Source organism: Limanda limanda, chromosome 15, assembly GCF_963576545.1.
Source record: "Limanda limanda chromosome 15, fLimLim1.1, whole genome shotgun sequence".
NCBI classification, from domain to species: Eukaryota; Metazoa; Chordata; class Actinopteri; order Pleuronectiformes; family Pleuronectidae; genus Limanda; species Limanda limanda.
In genome coordinates this window covers 17830452-17847654 of record NC_083650.1, presented here as the reverse complement: position 1 = coordinate 17847654, position 17203 = coordinate 17830452, and the positions used below count along the sequence as shown (strand labels likewise).

The window sequence follows — 17203 nt, the reverse complement described above, 5'->3', positions numbered from 1 at the left end:
CTATTCAGCATGTTTCCACATCTTTGTTTCTGTCTCTTTGTATTCTCATTCTATGTCTGGTCAAAACACAAGAAAACTTGAATAGAATGGGCCACACCACAAAAGTAGTTGGAAAGAGGATTGCTACAAGTCTTGCATAAGATGTAAGACTGTGCTGCTGAAACTGGACACCATGTTGAACACTGATATATCACCTCCCCAGGGTGATGTTTTAAAGGTGGGTCTATAAGCACCCAACAACGACTGCTATAAACTGTAAACCGACAGTATCAGCCAGTCAAATGTGAAGGTGCAAGGTCATGGTTCGGTTTCCTCTAGTTGTAATTCACACTGCAAGTGCCTAGTCAAGAGGCAGTAAACACAGTAAACTTGTCTATTCCTCCAGCTCCTGCCACATCAGATCACTGTCTCAGCCGTCACCTTCCAGCTTCTCAATATCCTCAAAAGACAGAAATGGGCCAAACTGTTTTCAATAACACAAACACCAAAACTGTTGTTCAAAAGACAATTTTTGTTTCTCTCCATAGAAGATAAGCAGTGATTGTAATCCCCATATAAATAATTTTGCATACCCAAAATGAAGTATAAATATAAAAAACACTTCTCAACATGCAGTGAATCCCCCTCTTTGAGCAGGATGTGTCAAAATCATTAGAGAGACATTCCCTACATCAGTGTGTTGCTAAAGGATCAATTCCTGTTATGAGATTTTACTACAACTGCAAGAATTCAAGTTCAGTGGTGGAGAAGAAAAGTTAATCGATTTAATCTTTGAGGGAATTGTATTTAAATATTACATAAATATAAATAGTTCCAATGTATGCTAATTCATAGTCATTTTAGGTACCCAATTACATGACTTCCATACTGACAAGTCCAAAGTATATAGTGCAAATGCATTATATCAAAATTGGATTCACTGTCATTGATTGAGCTTTCCGGGAAAATATTAAGAAGTTCAACTTAGTTCTACCTCACTGCAGCAATACAATTCTACCAACTACCCAACAGATCAATGATAATTATCAAATTATTGAACACTTATAATACTCAAATCTGAAATGAGCTATACTGTAAAGTGATTTGTTGTACTTTAAATACTTTAAATACTGTATATTCCGCTTTCAATACATCTGAATATTAATTTGCTTCTAATAGATCTGTATGAATGCACAACTTCAAATGATGTTAGTTTGGATTGGATCTACAGACTTCCACAAATTGCTGGATTGAGACATCTTGCACGATAACCTCAGATATATCTTCTCTCAATCTTGTTTTAAGTCTTCATATAAGAGGACTGGTTTGACATGGAAGGCTGTTGTTGTTTGGATGATTAAACCAGGATGTAAATTAGGTTGTTAAAATGTCAGTCACCACAAATTAGATGTAATGTTCCTGTGAACAGCTGAATTAGCTGCCTCATTCTTCTCATTTTGTATTAAGAATTTGCATGAGTACAACTTTTCTGCAGTGCAGGTAGAGACTGAAAGTCAGATATCAAGACAAGATCAGATAAGAGTGATGAAATTTAAGTTATGTATAAGCAGTAGTGTGTGATATGTATAGTCTATGAAAAAACTGTCTATAAATTGTTGTATTTATGTGCAAGCAAGCAAAACATTACCGGGTATGTCACTCACTTTGCAAAATCAAATCAAAAACACCCTGAGAGTTCACACCTGTGTCATGTTGTCAACCGTCCATGCAGTTTGCTTGTAGGCATAGCATGTCTCCACACCTCAAGTTAGCGTAGCTCATTAGAAATGCAAGACAGGTAAAACATTAGAGACCATACAGTGACAGGGTGCAAAATACAGACACCACCAACCTCACAATATACATTGTTAGATTTATTTGCTACATGGGATCATCGTCACTCATGTGGATGTAGATTGGCTTCGAAAAGATAGAGTTTGCTCAAAAGACAGCAATGTGAAAACTAGGTTCGAAATCATTGAAGACATTTCCCCCCTAACTTGTTGAACCTTATTCAAACTAACCATCAAACAGAATTTAAAGACAATGAGACTTTTCAGGAGTCAGCTGTCCACGACAGAGTACCAGCAAAAACAGCTCTGCCTAAAATGACTGAAGTGCGTGCAAGAGTTTTATAAATGCATTTTTGGAGGATGCAGAAATATTGTCAAACAAAGTCCCGATAATATCTAGGAATAATTTATTGTAAATATCTTATGTGTGCAATGTGCAGTGTTTCTGGAAACCCAAAAGCAATGTTGCAGCGAGAGGCCAGAATGTTGTGATTGTTTGCATGGGCCATAATAACACTAACACATCACGTGCTGGGTAAGTGCAGACAATATAATGCAGTACAGCGTCATGATGGATGGTGTGTTTGCAGACACCACTGAACCGTGGACCCCATTATTTCCTGGGGGGAGGAAGGGGGAAGCAAGGCACCACGGGGGAGAGATAAGGCATGATTGACTAAACCAAAACAGAGGTCCCTCATGGATGGAAGACTGCTGGCATTATTGGGAGCCACTGTGGGAGTCAATGCAACAGCTCAATGACAGCAGAGAGCTGTCAGAGGAGGTAAGAAGATCAAATGAATCCCCTTCCTAAAATGAGGTAGGCGAGGACTCTTCACATGGAGAGAAAAACTTCCAGTCATTACGAATATCTCCCGGACACGTTTGGACTCATCTCCTGCTGAGATCAGGTGGTTGAAGCCTCAACACAGAGGGACACTTCATTTCTGCAGCTGGTAGATAGGATTTATACAACTAAGATAGACCGGAACAGACAAAGTAATAGTCAGTGGCATGCACATCCGCCAACTCAAACCCACAGTGACAGATGCAACAGCCTTTGCTGGAGATGCAGAGAAGGACAAACACATTGAATTCCAATTTGGCTAAATGAGGGCTGAAAGTAGGAGCATCAACAGGCCTGTGTGCAAACAAATCTAGAGCATGTATGCTGCAAGAAAAGACAGCCCTGAATATCAGTCAACATTCAAAAACACCACATCAAATATTGGAGGGACTGCCCCCTCCTCCTCCTGACAACACCCTGATTACCACTTCATTTTATCTCTGCTCATCCGTACTTATTTCTCTTTTTATGTTTCTGCCATCTGATCTGCAGAAGTGAAGAACAGATAGTATTATTGGATGTCTTTTCCCGAACAATCTGCCAGTGAGGTAATTTGAGACATTTTAAATGTCAAAATGAAGGCTCCCACTTCCTCAATATTTTACTCTCGACTCCACTCCTAATGAATAAAACTTAATATCAAGGGGAAAGTTTAAGCCCTTGGGCATGAAGCAATGAAGGTATATAGCAATTCTCCACTTGTTTTATGTTTGTTTTTCTTATGTTAATCTATTGTCAAAATTGATGGATGAGGTCCCGTCATTGCTTTTGGATATTTTGTGGGGGTTTGGTTGCAGCAATTCTCAGCATGTGTTGTTTAACACATTATTTCTTGCCTTTCCAAATAAATGTCATATTTACTAACACTGTTCATATAAATCACTTTTGGCCATGTATCCAAAAGAAGGTGTATTGAGCATTAATGATCTTCTGCAGGCATAAACTTCACACTTGATGAGTTCCACCATGGCTGCCCCCAAATAATCCAAATGTCATTACTGAAATATTTCAATGATTAATGTCAACCTATTTTGGTATTTATATTATTAATATTTAATTGTTTTTCCATAATTGAGTACCATATTGATGAAACATATGTGAGTGAAATGATATAAAATATTGCAACGGGGGAAATGTATTGATGTTGACAGAGAGAGTTTCCTCTAAATCTGAAATGTGTTTTATCGCTCATTGATGTAGCAGCTCACGCCCAACAGGTCAAAAGGGGCATGCTTGGCTCTACTCTGCAGTCCTGGATAAATCAGCTGAAATGCTGCGAGATAGTCGGATATGTAAGGAGGCTCTACTACCAGGTAAAGGTCTGACCAATCAATTGATCAGCAGCAGAAAAAACAAAGCCTAGTGGCCTTTATCTTCGCTTTGTAAAAGGTCTTTTACCTCCAGACAACTGTCAAACTGGAAATCAAATATGGGTTCTCAAACACTAAAAGCAAAAGCCTCAAACCAATATTTACAGCCTTCAGCATTTTTAAACAGTAATGTCTTCTAAAAAGTGTAGAGAAACTAAAGTTTGTTTGAACAATACATACATTGTATGCTCCTGCATAACATTATTAAATTAGAAAAAGGCATAATGCTGAATCATGGAATTCTCAAATAACACACATGAAACTGAAGAACAAACTAAAAAAAGAGGGTTAAAAAGACACTAACTTCAGGCTTTGACATATCGTACAAACAACCTGTTGTCTAAAAGTTATGGATTTTTAGTTTGGGAAGCATAAGTAATCACATTTTGTCACATTGAAGCTGATATAGCAAATCATAGATGCCCATTACACATCTGACCATATGGAGGACTATTACCTTTTTATTTGAAGTTGTGTTTCTTGCCAACTGGTAAACAGAAGAGTCACTTCTTTGTACTCTGTTTTTGTTCTCCATCACCTGAGGGAAATATTTGGCTCTCTAGCGGCTAAATACTGTTCCCTAGTAATGTAGGTGTGGGTGTACAGGTGTATTAAAAACAATAAATACAAAGCAACACAGCATTGATAACAGCCTACAAAAATAAATATATTGTGCTCATGTTTCACAATTTCATAATAAAATGGATTCATGTATTATTATTTTGCTGTATCCTTTATGAACAATTATTTTATTGAATTATAATCTATTTTATTTTAATTGTAGAGCAGATATTGAATGTTTAAGAGGGGGCAGCATCTCTGTAGCGTTAACTGTGTCTGTCTGCTGTTTGCTGGGGCGTAGGTACTATACTGTGGCTTTTTATGGCTTCTTAGATAAAAACAGCTTCTTACAACAGGTAGAGACAACACAGTGGAAGCAGTAGGAAGTGAACACAAATGTAAATGTACAGACTGGCTAGCTAAACAATGAGCCAAAACTCAATATAAAACTCAATAAAGCAGCGTAGAGCTGCATATTTGGGTGATGAATCACTGTAAGTTCCTCACTTTGACTGTGTTTACATTTTTTCCACTTTTTTACCATGTCATTTGATACATTCTTATTGTAAAATATCTGTGATGATGGCTTCAACAAATGATTGCACGTTGCACAATTAAACATTTATACTTCATCCACAGTTGATTCGTTTAGTTCCTCAAAGGGTTTACTGACAAATTTATTGATTAAACTGACTAACATCACTGAACTCAAAATATTTATGCCTCGTCACAGGCGACTTTGCTTTCAAATATTGGATGAAGCTTCAATATTGGGATGCATCTGTCCAATCAAGATAAATAAGTACTCACATCAGCAAACCATAAATTTACAGTAGCTGGCAATACCTATGAATGCTGCTTTGTTTATGAGGGCGGACAAGGCGAACATCGTCAATATACTGAATCAGGAAGCTGTGAAAGAGAGACAACGTCCACAGGAGGCCATAGTTGATGTTGATTGCGCTAGTGAGTCGACAGTGGGGAATTGGCTGGGGAGAGAGAACGTCGACATTATCAACACGTTTAGAGGAAGGCTTTAATAAGTCGTTCCTTGGGGCTACTTCCTACCCCTTAATTGTTATTGAATTAGGAATGTTACGAAGCTAAATTAAAAGTGCAAGATATTTATTGTGGCAGGAGAAGAATGTGAGGAAGCAAAGGGGAAAACGGAAACAGAAAAGGAGAGAGAATAAGTTTGACTTGTTTCCCCGGTATATTTGGTTAAAGTTCTAACGCACAGGACAAAAAAAAAATCTAGCTGTCAAAAGAGCCCTGCCTCTAGAGCCTCATTTCCCTACAATCTTAAAATAATATAAGTAAGAAAATATACTGTAAGAATTAGAAGAAGTAATACGATTGATCAGGGCTCATACAAGAGGTGGTGTTCTGCCAGGTTATACTGAAACTGTTAGTTGTGCCTTTTTGCACATCTGATATGTTACTATCTGTTATTATCTATGAGGAGGGGGGGGGGGGGGGATTCGTACAACTTTGTTTCCACTATACATTTCTCTTGAAAATGTGCGTATGGACATTTATGACTCACAATGACTAAAATGACTTTCATGCATGTAATGAATAATGAATACAGCCAGAAACCTCTGCTCTTGAATGCTTCTTACTTTCTCTGTTAAAAAAAGAAGAAGATTTTGAATGCACACAATAGCTTATCCCTTACAAATGAAAGAGTTGTAATAATGTTTGCACAATTTAAACTTTTTAATTTCATCAGACAGTGAGGCCTTATGCTCAATTGCCATAAAATAAAAGACGAGCAGGAACCATCGCAGCAGAGTGTGGAAGTTTCTTATTTTTAACAAATGTTGTGTTCTTTCCACAAGTTAATTACTCAGTAGAGAGCTTAATCTGCCGAATCAGGGCAAAGTGGATTAGGAAATGAGAGCGTTTAATCAAAGTGTTCTCTCAGTCTAATTACACATCCCATTTCCTGACAACACATACTGTTATCTGCCACTGCATTTAAACATCAGCTCCTCTGTTTAGCTACCCCCCCTAAGAGTGAATGATCCCACTGCCTCGATGTGACAATAATCCATGAAATGTAAACACATCAATGCACTCAGTGAAATATTCTTATACATATTGAAATAAATCATTGTATCACTCCAGCATTCAACAGAAGACTAATGTACCCTAACCATACTTCCCAGGCATTATCCAGGCAGTGGGAACTCAAGACTCCTTTTAGGTTTATTGGATCAAAAACAGGTTGTTGTTTGGAAGAAAGTGAAAATGTTGGACTCAGAGGTAAAAGACAGCACATAAGTCAGAGTTGTGTTCATGCTGAGTGACGGCCTTCTCCCATTGTGTTACATGTGCCTTTAAAAGCACACATCTGTGCAGCATCACTCAAACCCTTTGTGTTGGTTTCTGAACCAAACCCCTTGCTGGGGAGAGGAGGAGACGGGTGGGCGCAGTCTCAGATCAAATATCCATGCTGTGTTTGGATGTGTTCCCTCATCTCTCTGATAAATAATCATGTGCTCCTGCCTGCCATACGAGCTGAGGCTCTACTGGCTCCAAGGTGATGAGCTGAATTCATTGATCTGCTGCCTAGCAAGGCCAAAAGTGCCACAAGTATGTGCACCTATACACGGACCAGTTTTAACCGAGGAAAGACTGCATTTTCATCTCTTATATACAGTATCAATAGCTATGTATGTGCCAGTCAATTTGTTATTAGACGAAATAGCACAAACTGGTGTCACCTCACGCAACATGCAGACACATACCCTGTGATGTTACATCATCAACAGGACTTAGCCAAACAACCTCAATGGTAACTGAATGCGACCAGTCAAGGTGGCTGTAGAAACCTGATCACTGTGCTCGAGTCATGTAGTTTGTCTTTCAGTCAGTCCGACAGGTGCTCATTTATGCTCCAATTTGTGGTAAAAAAAAATAATGGCCTAACAAAGTATAGAGCACGGTATGAGACTTTGAATATGATTAAACCATATCCATTGTGCCCTGAAAGCTCAATTTAACAGTCCTTTATTCTTTGGACAATAATTGCATCGAACCTTGAGATGAGAAAAGATGTATTTTGAATCTGCTCTTGCTTCACAAATCAAGAATAAGAATGATTTTAGTACTGAACCTGTTTCTGGGCTCAGTGTCAGACAATAAGAGGTCTGAGGAAACATGTGGGTGTAAGGGAAGTTATACCATTTTTTCAGTATGTAATATAGTGCAAACTATAATACAGTATCGTACAACACACACACACACTTGACTCTAGTGTGTGCTTGTGTGAGAGAGACAGAGAGTGTGTGGGTTTATGAATTAGGGGGCCACCTATACGAGGACATCTGCTGAGCTAATAAACAATAATCCTGACAAATTATCACTGTCCAATCACTCAGGCCGACCTCCTGATCACACCACTGAAGAAGCCATCACAGGCCGGGCCAGGGACGTGACTGACAGCCCTCTGGACCGTTGGAAGGTGTTGCTGGACTGAAGCCCAGAGGACACAATGATTCATGGGCAGAGGGCAACCTGGACAGAGTGGTTAGGGAAATTAGCAGCGCCACCCACCAACACACCCATGCCCTTCATTGGCCAGAACACCAGCTGACTGAAGAGATGGCCCTCGGCCAGAAACTGCTTAGTGCTGCTGAACAAAGATGCCAAACCAAGCAACTATGAAGTCAATGTTGTTTGGCATGGTGATGATGATGATTTACAATGGGCTCAGTGGGATACTGCAACCTTTCCTGGGTGCAGTACAGACCATTCCACTCAGATGATAATGATACAGATGATGCTGAAGGCAATGGTTGAGTGGGATAGGAATGCTGATGGACGCCTGGTGGTGTTTTGGTAATGTTCATGACTCCAAGAAAAAAATGTGGAGAAGATTAAAATGATAGGTTGCCTGTTCCTGTGACATGTAACAAACCGACAATTTCCAGGGTGCAGACATGGATAAGCAAGCGCTGCACGATTTAGACCGGGAGTGTTGACAGACTGGCAGAGTGTAAAGGTCATATGATAGAAAAAAAAACAATCTTCTCGAAAATCAATCCAATATTACGGATTTTAATTCCAAGTCACTGACACCCTCAGAGATGATGAAAGCTAGACATCTCCAAATTGCCCTGTCAATCACTACGACCAACAAAAATGACAAAAAATAAGTAAGAGGAGGGAATAATAGATCCTGGAGGAATCTGACTCAACCGTGTTTGGTGTTCATACCATAATCCCCAACCACCCCTGGCAGCACTGGGACACAACATATAAGCAAGCTTATAATAGAGTGGAGATATCAAATCTGGCTAAACTCTTTCATCCAAACATCAACAGCTGGGCAATATATCCAGGGCACCCAGGGTTTCTTTAGTGACAGCTCAGCTATACTGTTATAGAGACCAACTCAAATCACCAGGAGTTTCCATTGCATCCATACACACACCCTGATAGAGGACATACATTTCCATCACTGTCAGGATCTATTATGACATCTCTCTTTAACTAGTTTTTTTCCATTCAGTTTCCATTCAAAGGATACAAACAAAAAAACATTTCTGTGCAGTGAAAAAGCCATTCACACAGAAAGCTTGACAATAAAGACATGTCAAAAACAACATGCTGACAATCCACAGAGACTCACCGATGGGCATGTCTTCATAGATGAGAAGGTAGGTCGAGAAGAAGTAGTTCAGGAAACGTGGTGGGTTGTTGGAGCCTGTGATGAAGAGAAAAAGGATGAACATCATTCACATTATAGCTTGAAATTATTTATTAAATTTTTTAAGCTGTTAAAGCCATATATTGACTATCATGCGTATTTATTTCACATAATTCAAACTTTCCCTGGTACTGAAACCTTTTTCATACGTTGCTCTTAGTGTCTGATTGGTCTTTTGTGCATAGGAAATGATGCAGCAACAACAGTTTATAAAGTTGTGGAACTGTATGGAGATACCATAAATATAACTGAAAAAACTGGCATCAAATGTATGCATCTCATGCTACTGTATACACTCTTGTTCTACTGTTTAATGAAAACAGTTTACACACTGCTTAAAAAAACACATTGCCCCTACCTCCACAAGGGGGCTGTAGCAAATTCATTCAGTGTATTTCACCATAGGAGTATTAGGTATTAGGAGGCAATATTATTAGAAGCTTTAAAAATGTCAAGTACTAAAGGAGATTGATGAAGAGAAGCTGTTGTGATCATGTAAACTTTCAGTCTGTCTTCAGTCTGTATTACATGTTTCTGAAGTTATCCACGCATTAAGCAGGATTATTGTTTTTGCAGCAGACTATTACCCATCGGCCAGTTTGAAGACTGACGTATTTAAATGTTCTGCTCTTCTGTAATTGTTTCTTCTGATCCTAACTCTACCTACTGTGTCTCTGTCAAACATACTTCTGCAGCACATCAATTACAAAGAGACAAAAACACTTTGCTTCAATATGAAAACAGTGTAAGCAGTGAACATCAATTACACATAGAGCATTGTATTGTTGTCAGTTTTATGGATTAATATTTTCAGGCTTCAACTTTAACAAAATGTTTACATGGTCTGTCTGTAGTCAGTTATGCCTCAAGAGACCATGAAAAATATTCCAACCATGTTAAATCTTTAGTCTGAGAACTCATACTTGCTTTTTCATTTGAATGACATTCCGATATTTATTTGGATCTGCATCAAATTTCACTAAATCATAAATATCCATCCCCTACATATGTCTGTTTTTTTGTAAGTTGATACATGAATTATTATTTCAGAAATCACCAATGGAAAACCCAGTGACACCTGCAATCTTCTGGTTTTGTCTGCAATGGGAATAGATTCAATCAGCACCCACTCCCAGTTCAAATTACTCTTCAGTCAGTAGACACAGTCTCTTGCTCTGATATGCAGTGATGGACATGTGACAAACGGGTGAGCCTGCTAATATAGCAAGAACGCAAAGTGAGAGAGCACCTCAGTTGTCTGTGCATTTAGGATGTAGAACTTGATGCAGTATTGGAAAGAAACAGGGTTTAACCGGGTTTAATGGCATTTAAAGAAACCTACAGTAAGCTGCTAATTCATTTAAAAAGAGGTAAATCTTGAAATAAGTGGGTCCACCCCCTGATCCGGACAAGCACCAACATTTAACAGGTAGACCCATACCACATCATTCCACCAAGATAAGTGGTATCCATTGAGTAGTTTTTGTGTAATCCTGCCAACTAACTGACAAACAAACAAACAAACAATCAAACAGGGATAAACTCCTTGGCAGAGTTAATAGCAAATAAATGGGGACTACTCATTACCTGAGTTTGTTTTAAGAATGCACTTTCAGGGGTAAGGTTAGTGGCCTGTTAAAGAGTTAATGCTCGTTTGTGTTTGGGCAGTGTCTTGTGGTGTCAGAAGCGAGTGTGATACAAGCTGTTTTGTTGGGAAGATCAGGGAACAAAGCTGACGGTCTTTGATCAGCTGAGCTGGGCAGCAGACCACAGAGACACGGGGGTGAGAGAGGGGGAGGCCAGCCTGTTTGAAGTGAGACTGCTTGATGGAGTGAACCGGTGCTTTGAAAGAGAAAGCTTTTCATTCAGTCATGTGCCTGTCTGCGCGGAAGAAGATGCTCATCTCTGGCTTGCCAGCGCAGCTCTCGGTGGGTGACAAGGACACGGAGCCCGCTTCATGGGCAGTGGAGAGGAGCATCTCATCTCCACCTGGGGCTTAATTACTGCATCAGGCTTATATGGTGGAATGCAGATAGATAACAGCTACAAAATAATCACGGGTATAATCATCAATCTAATTTACTGGATCGCCAAGGTAATGCTCAAGAGGAGCACAGGGTCAGTGTGCTAATGGGTTACTTAGAGGAACAAAAAGGAGGGGGCAAACACAAATTGTGAGATTAGAGTGGGAGGTGAGAGGGAGGACAACTCGAGAGATATGAAAGCCTCGATAAAGTTATTGTGCTTGATGGAAAAAGGTTGTTGCATTCACTTAATAACTCTCCCCGCTGCTATTTTTGTGTGAGTTGTGTGTGATTGGAGGTGTCTCCTGCCCGTCCCCGTGAAACAGTTACTGTAGCTTTTGCAAAATCATGCAGCTCACACTCTTGAGCCCTCAGCGAGACAAATAGTTTTGAGTTTGTTTTAGGATGAACTGTTGAGACATAACGCAAAACAGATGGAAAGAGAGCCGGAAATAAGGAGAGCAAGAGTAAAGGAATGGAAAGGAGAGAGGAAAAAGGAAATAGACCAAATACAGAGGCTGAAGGAAAATTCTGTACAAAAAAAAGGGAATACATGTGTAGAAGGTAAGACAGTGAGACAGAAAATCTTTTCAGGCTGTAAATAATGAAGAACTGAGAAGTGGAAGAGGTACTGTGAAATTCTGCTATCAAATATTACTAGAGCCTGGAAGTTATTCATATTTTATCAAGTCACTGATAACTACACTACAAAAAACGTTTTAATTTCTCATCCTGAATTTGACTAACAATGGTTGTTTTATGGTCAATCGCTGATGTCACAGTGATGATTCGTTATTCTGGGATCTTTGACCGACTGACAACGACCCTTTTTAATTATTCTGCTTCAGATTCACACTGCTGCACATATTTAATAACAGAAAAAAATCTCATCCTTTACTTTCTGCCGGTTAGTTTTAAATGTATTGTTGTTTTTAGTCACAGCTGTTCAAGTAAGCAACTTGCGGTTGCTCGCTCTCATTGGCTATTACAGGTTTCTGTTGGAACCTATTTGACCTAGGGGAGGCTCCGACTCAATCAGTAGCATCAAGATTATTTTGTAAACTCTTTACCCTTCAGGATTATTTGGGCAGATAATCGACACAGACTCACCTACGGACAGGAACACCCCCGCGATTGTCAGAAGGGTAAAATCAGGTCGTAAATCGGCCCAATTTTCCTCTGTGTGCAGTGTGCAGAAGCATTAAGTCGACTCTGCTGTGAGTTTTTCATTAACTACTGGCTATCTCTGTCTCTGATGTAGTGGTGTTTGTCTCTCCAAGTGAAGACTCCTGTCATATGCAGTGAGAGCACAGGCAGGGTGCACACAGGCAGGCATGCCAGTTAGTGACAGACAAGTAGACCAGCCAATCATTTAATTGACTGAAGTCAGAAGACTTAATTGATGGCTATCAGGAAGTGAAGAAAATATAAATTAGCCACGCTTCCTTTAATCTTGGCTTTACAGCTGTATAAATCAAGAGTGTAAATTACTTTCCTTCACAGTCACCACTTCATAAATCCCGTAAATAATATAAAAATATGTGCACTGGTATATACAATAACTCTCCTTTTATTCCAAAAATCATAGAATAGGCAAGGGGAAGTCCATATAACAAAAGCCGTGGAGGGCGGGAAGGGATGAACCCGGTTAAAGAGTAACCGCCCACACAGGACGCTCTGAAGGTAAGCGAACTTGCACTCAATGAGCCTGAGACCATTTCATTCATTTCATTGGTTGACCAGTTGTCAAAACTACACCTATTGGTTGGACAGGGTTGTTGCACAAAAAAATCCAACAGCAGAGGAGAAATCTGAGCGCAGACGATTCACAAGTGCACAGAAAGCAGCCAGAGTACGGAGAGGGGCTGAAGCTGGAGCGCAGGAAATCCGTGCAAGCAACAATATATCTGAGTGCAGGCACACAGTTTGAGCAGAAGCAGAGCAAATTTAGGTGCAAACAGGGGCTATTTGAGTGCAGGGGCAGGGTTTTGATGAAAAGTAATACACAATCTTAACATAAATTCAACAAGTCATGCCCTCGAACTGAAAGACCACGCTCTTGAATAAAGATAGGAAAAAAGCTCCATCCTCTTCTCTCTTAATAGTCAGGAGGACTCACCTGCACACACAGAGTGGAGAATGAGGAATGGAAGAAGGAATTTGGCGAATGTCATCCTGCCGCCTAAATCCACACTCCACGACATCACCTGCACCTGAGGGAACAACAAATACAGAGAACAGTCACAGTTATTTGATTGGCAGATTATCAACATCGCTGTTTCAGTCTAGCCACAACATGTCCAAAGACCAAAGGCGTTGGGTAATTATAGTTTAAGTAAGCAGGAGATGTGATCGGTATAATTAGATGACAGGAAAAAGATTCACTAAACACCATGTTTCAAGCAGGTGTTTTCTGTGTGTGTGTGTGTGTGTTTGCCTGAGGGTGGGGTGATGGGTTGAATGTTAATTTACAGCAACAACTCATTTACAGTGCTCACAGCTTAATACCATAATCAAGACATTGCACTATTAATTGTCTGATGAAACAAAACAGTGTCCTGTGCAAAAAGGAAAGGTGTAAATGGGCTTTTCATGATGTAATGGGGCTGCTTCACTGGACCAATTATGAGGTCAGAATAATGACGGCAAACATTCACAGGTATTTACTGCCACTGTTGGAAACCTGCAAAGACAAACTAGTTAACTGCAGCTTAATCACAGATATCTTAAACTTACATTCTTAGAAATATGTGCTTTAAGATATTTCCCTCCTTCTCTTCATCTCCCTCTTCCCGCTCTCTCTTATTCGTTCCTCTCTCTACACTGTCACCACATGTCCCAGCAAACCCATTCACTGGCAATTTAATTTCGAATGGTAATGTTTCTAAATTCCCTTTTCTCCCCCAAAGCCCACTGTGCACCAGCTCATGGTAAACCTGTGCTGAGACAGGTCTGCTTGTCCTTCAAGTATTCGTGATGGCAGCAAAAGCTGAATAAACTACAGCAAACCAGTGTGATAAGCAGTGCAATACAATACATTGCTTTGTGTAGCTGCTTGCTGTCCCTGTCGCTCTGTTGCGATTGCAGATGTACAGAATGTGGCGAATTCATAACAAAGCAGCTGAAATGTACAGGGGAGTGAGAAAGAGAAGCAAGGTAAAGAATAGACTGTCATTGCTTATGGTATATACATATAGATGTGTGTATGTGTGCGTGCGTGTTTATATTAGCTGTGCATGTGTGTCAGTTTGAATAGGCATATTTGTTTTCATTAGGATTCCTGTTTCCTCAGCATTATTGCATTTCACTTTCTGTAACAATGCAACCTGCATGGGTATTTCAGTTACTTATTTTTTACTCCATATCCTCCTCATCTCCTTTCCTCCTGTCTTTGTTTACACTAACTAATTTTTCTCTCCAGCCCTGACAACTTGGTCTCCACCCATATGCCCTTTCCTCATTTCTTGTCCTCTGAAACACACAAGTGGTCCTTTAGTGAACGTTATTATATTGACTCAGTAGGAAGCTCAGAGAGAAAGCTGTTGGCTTAGAGATGCCCTTCATTTTATGACATTAGAAAAAATTAAGTACTCTTTGCGTGTCACCTCTACTAAGTTCTGTAAGGTCTGGGAACCCTTCTTAGATCATGTCAGGTCTACCCAACTAGATATGGCCACCATTGATTGATTCGCCCCAACAATGCACCACGCCTTGTTTTAACTATCCTTATCGGTAGCACATATTAGCAGCATGCAGCATTATTATTTTTGTATATATTTATTATTATTATTATTATTTATTTTATTTTATATATATATATATATATATTTTTTTCCCCTTGTATTATTTATTGCAATGTATATGTTTTTGTCTTCCTTTTTTATATTCTTTACATTGCTCAATTAATGCAAGTGGATGTGCTTATGTGTGTGTGTGTGAGTGGATGTGAGTTAGAGAGCTGAAAGGTAGAGAAGGTGGGATAGTAAGAATGAGCATAAGCATATGTTTCTACAATATTTCCTGCCACTGCAAGCATCTAACAGCCAATTGTTGTTGTTTTTTATTTGCTTTCATGATTTTCTTTTCTGTTTGTGTATCAAATTGCTTTAGTTGTATATTTGTTTTGGGAAGGGGAGGGGGTTGGGGGGGGCTGTAATGTACATTAAGTCTTGTTTTTGAAAAAAATCTTTACAAATAAATCATATATAAAAAAAAGAAAGCTGTCAGACAAAACAGAGTAAACATTTCTACAACTTTCTACAAGCAGAAATCTAGTCCCTTTTCTCTATTAACATTTTCTGTGTATCTAAAGTGTTGCACTTGGATACCACTGAGCAATTTAAATACTGCCATTATCCAACCTATATCTACAACACAGAAAGCAACAAGACCTACGTCTGCAAAGTTTCCTCTTTGATGATCTGTGTTGATCAGTCTGGAGGAAGATCAATAAAACTCATCTATACTAAAATAAATAATACTTTAAACTTAGTTTTCTCCGTACTTTGTGCATGATTTCTACTGTTCTAAATGAAATCGGACCATCCTCTATTGATTTTAAACAGAGAAGCATTGGGTGTCATTAGAAAAATCCATCACTGTTGGTACAGGATGTGGTACAATCTGATATATATATATATATATATATATATATTGCATTACACACACACACACACACTCCTGTCTCTTCAGCATCTTTCATTGAAATGCTAAAGGACACTTGTGAGATGACAGAGCGGTGAATATGAGTGAGGGATACAGGTTAAGACGTGTGGAGATTGAGAGAGCTGAGGCAAACACAGCATTAGGATTGCTGCTCTCATCAAGCGAGGATTTAATAAAGAACATTCTCACATAGACAGCACCACCACAAAGTTACAGATGCACTGTACAATAAACTAGACCACTAGGTGGTCACACCAGTCTGCATCTATAACTTATTTTTCTTCTAAATAAAAAACAGCTGCTCTGAACAAATTAGAGACATGACTGTTATTGATAATAATGTGCTGAATATTTTATAATAAATATATTATTTGTACTCAACATTTAATCTTTACTGTACATAATATAGGTTGATTTATTATATGCATAGTCTTTATGTAGATTTCCCTTTGTCTCTGCGGGACGGGTGGTTTTTTGGGAGAACACAGCAGTATTTAGCCAAGTTTGAAGATCAGTGCTTTAAAACTGTAAAGACAGTACTTTTTAATTTTGACTGTACTTTGCTAAGATACATGTGCTGGCCAAGGTTAATTATCCGCAGTTTTCCGCAACTTTACAATTTTCTATTACTGAATGCAAGTCTTTAACTTTGCATGAACATTTTGAAACTTAAAGAGAAGCATGTTTTTTCCAGAAAGATTGTATATTGTTGTCATTAGTTTTCCCATTTTGTATTGATCTGTCCAAAGTGTGACCATATGCAAAAAGACATTGTTTACTAAATATCATTTAGTATCTTAAGCACCACAAACAGACGTCTATTTTGTTGGTGTATGTTGGCAGCAATCACTTGTGCAGAGTCCCAATAGATCAAACTATCTGCATGCCAACATAAGACTCAAAGCTAAGTGGAAAAAAAATGTTTCTGTGACTTGGGTGAACTGACCATCTAAAAGCCTGGTCTGCTACTTAGGTGTTACTCAGTTGACTATATTAAGAATTCCTCTATTGTTATGTTTTAGTACCACTTAAAATGACATTATTGAAAATTGAATTTTAATTAGTTTCTTTTCGAGTTTTTATAAGGGTGACTCAGGCTATTGTGTGGCCGTACAATGTGGCACACAGTATGTACCACTGCAATCACTTCAGTATCAATGTGGTAAAAGGAGAGTGGAAAAGGTGAGGGCTGGCAATCAAACTGTCAAGCACACCAAGAACAATGGACCCAGTGCTTACTTCTTTGA

At 39.1% G+C, this 17203-nt stretch overlaps 1 protein-coding gene across 2 annotated transcripts in view; it reads right to left on the bottom strand.

Moving 5' to 3' along the window:
* The window catches only part of cdh23 (cadherin-related 23), a 141417-nt gene extending 127922 nt beyond the window's left edge, over window positions 1-13495 (bottom strand). The window contains exons 1-3 of one of the 2 annotated variants that reach the window (XM_061087600.1): window positions 13417-13495; window positions 12251-12259; window positions 9190-9264 (exon numbers count right to left, since the gene is read on the bottom strand). In XM_061087600.1, the coding sequence (XP_060943583.1) occupies window positions 9190-9264; window positions 12251-12259; window positions 13417-13495 (163 nt within the window). Of the gene's footprint in view, window positions 1-9189; window positions 9265-12250; window positions 12260-13410 lie in introns of both variants that reach the window. The other variant, XM_061087601.1, reaches the window with a different exon arrangement.
* Window positions 13496-17203: the final 3708 nt, after the last annotated feature.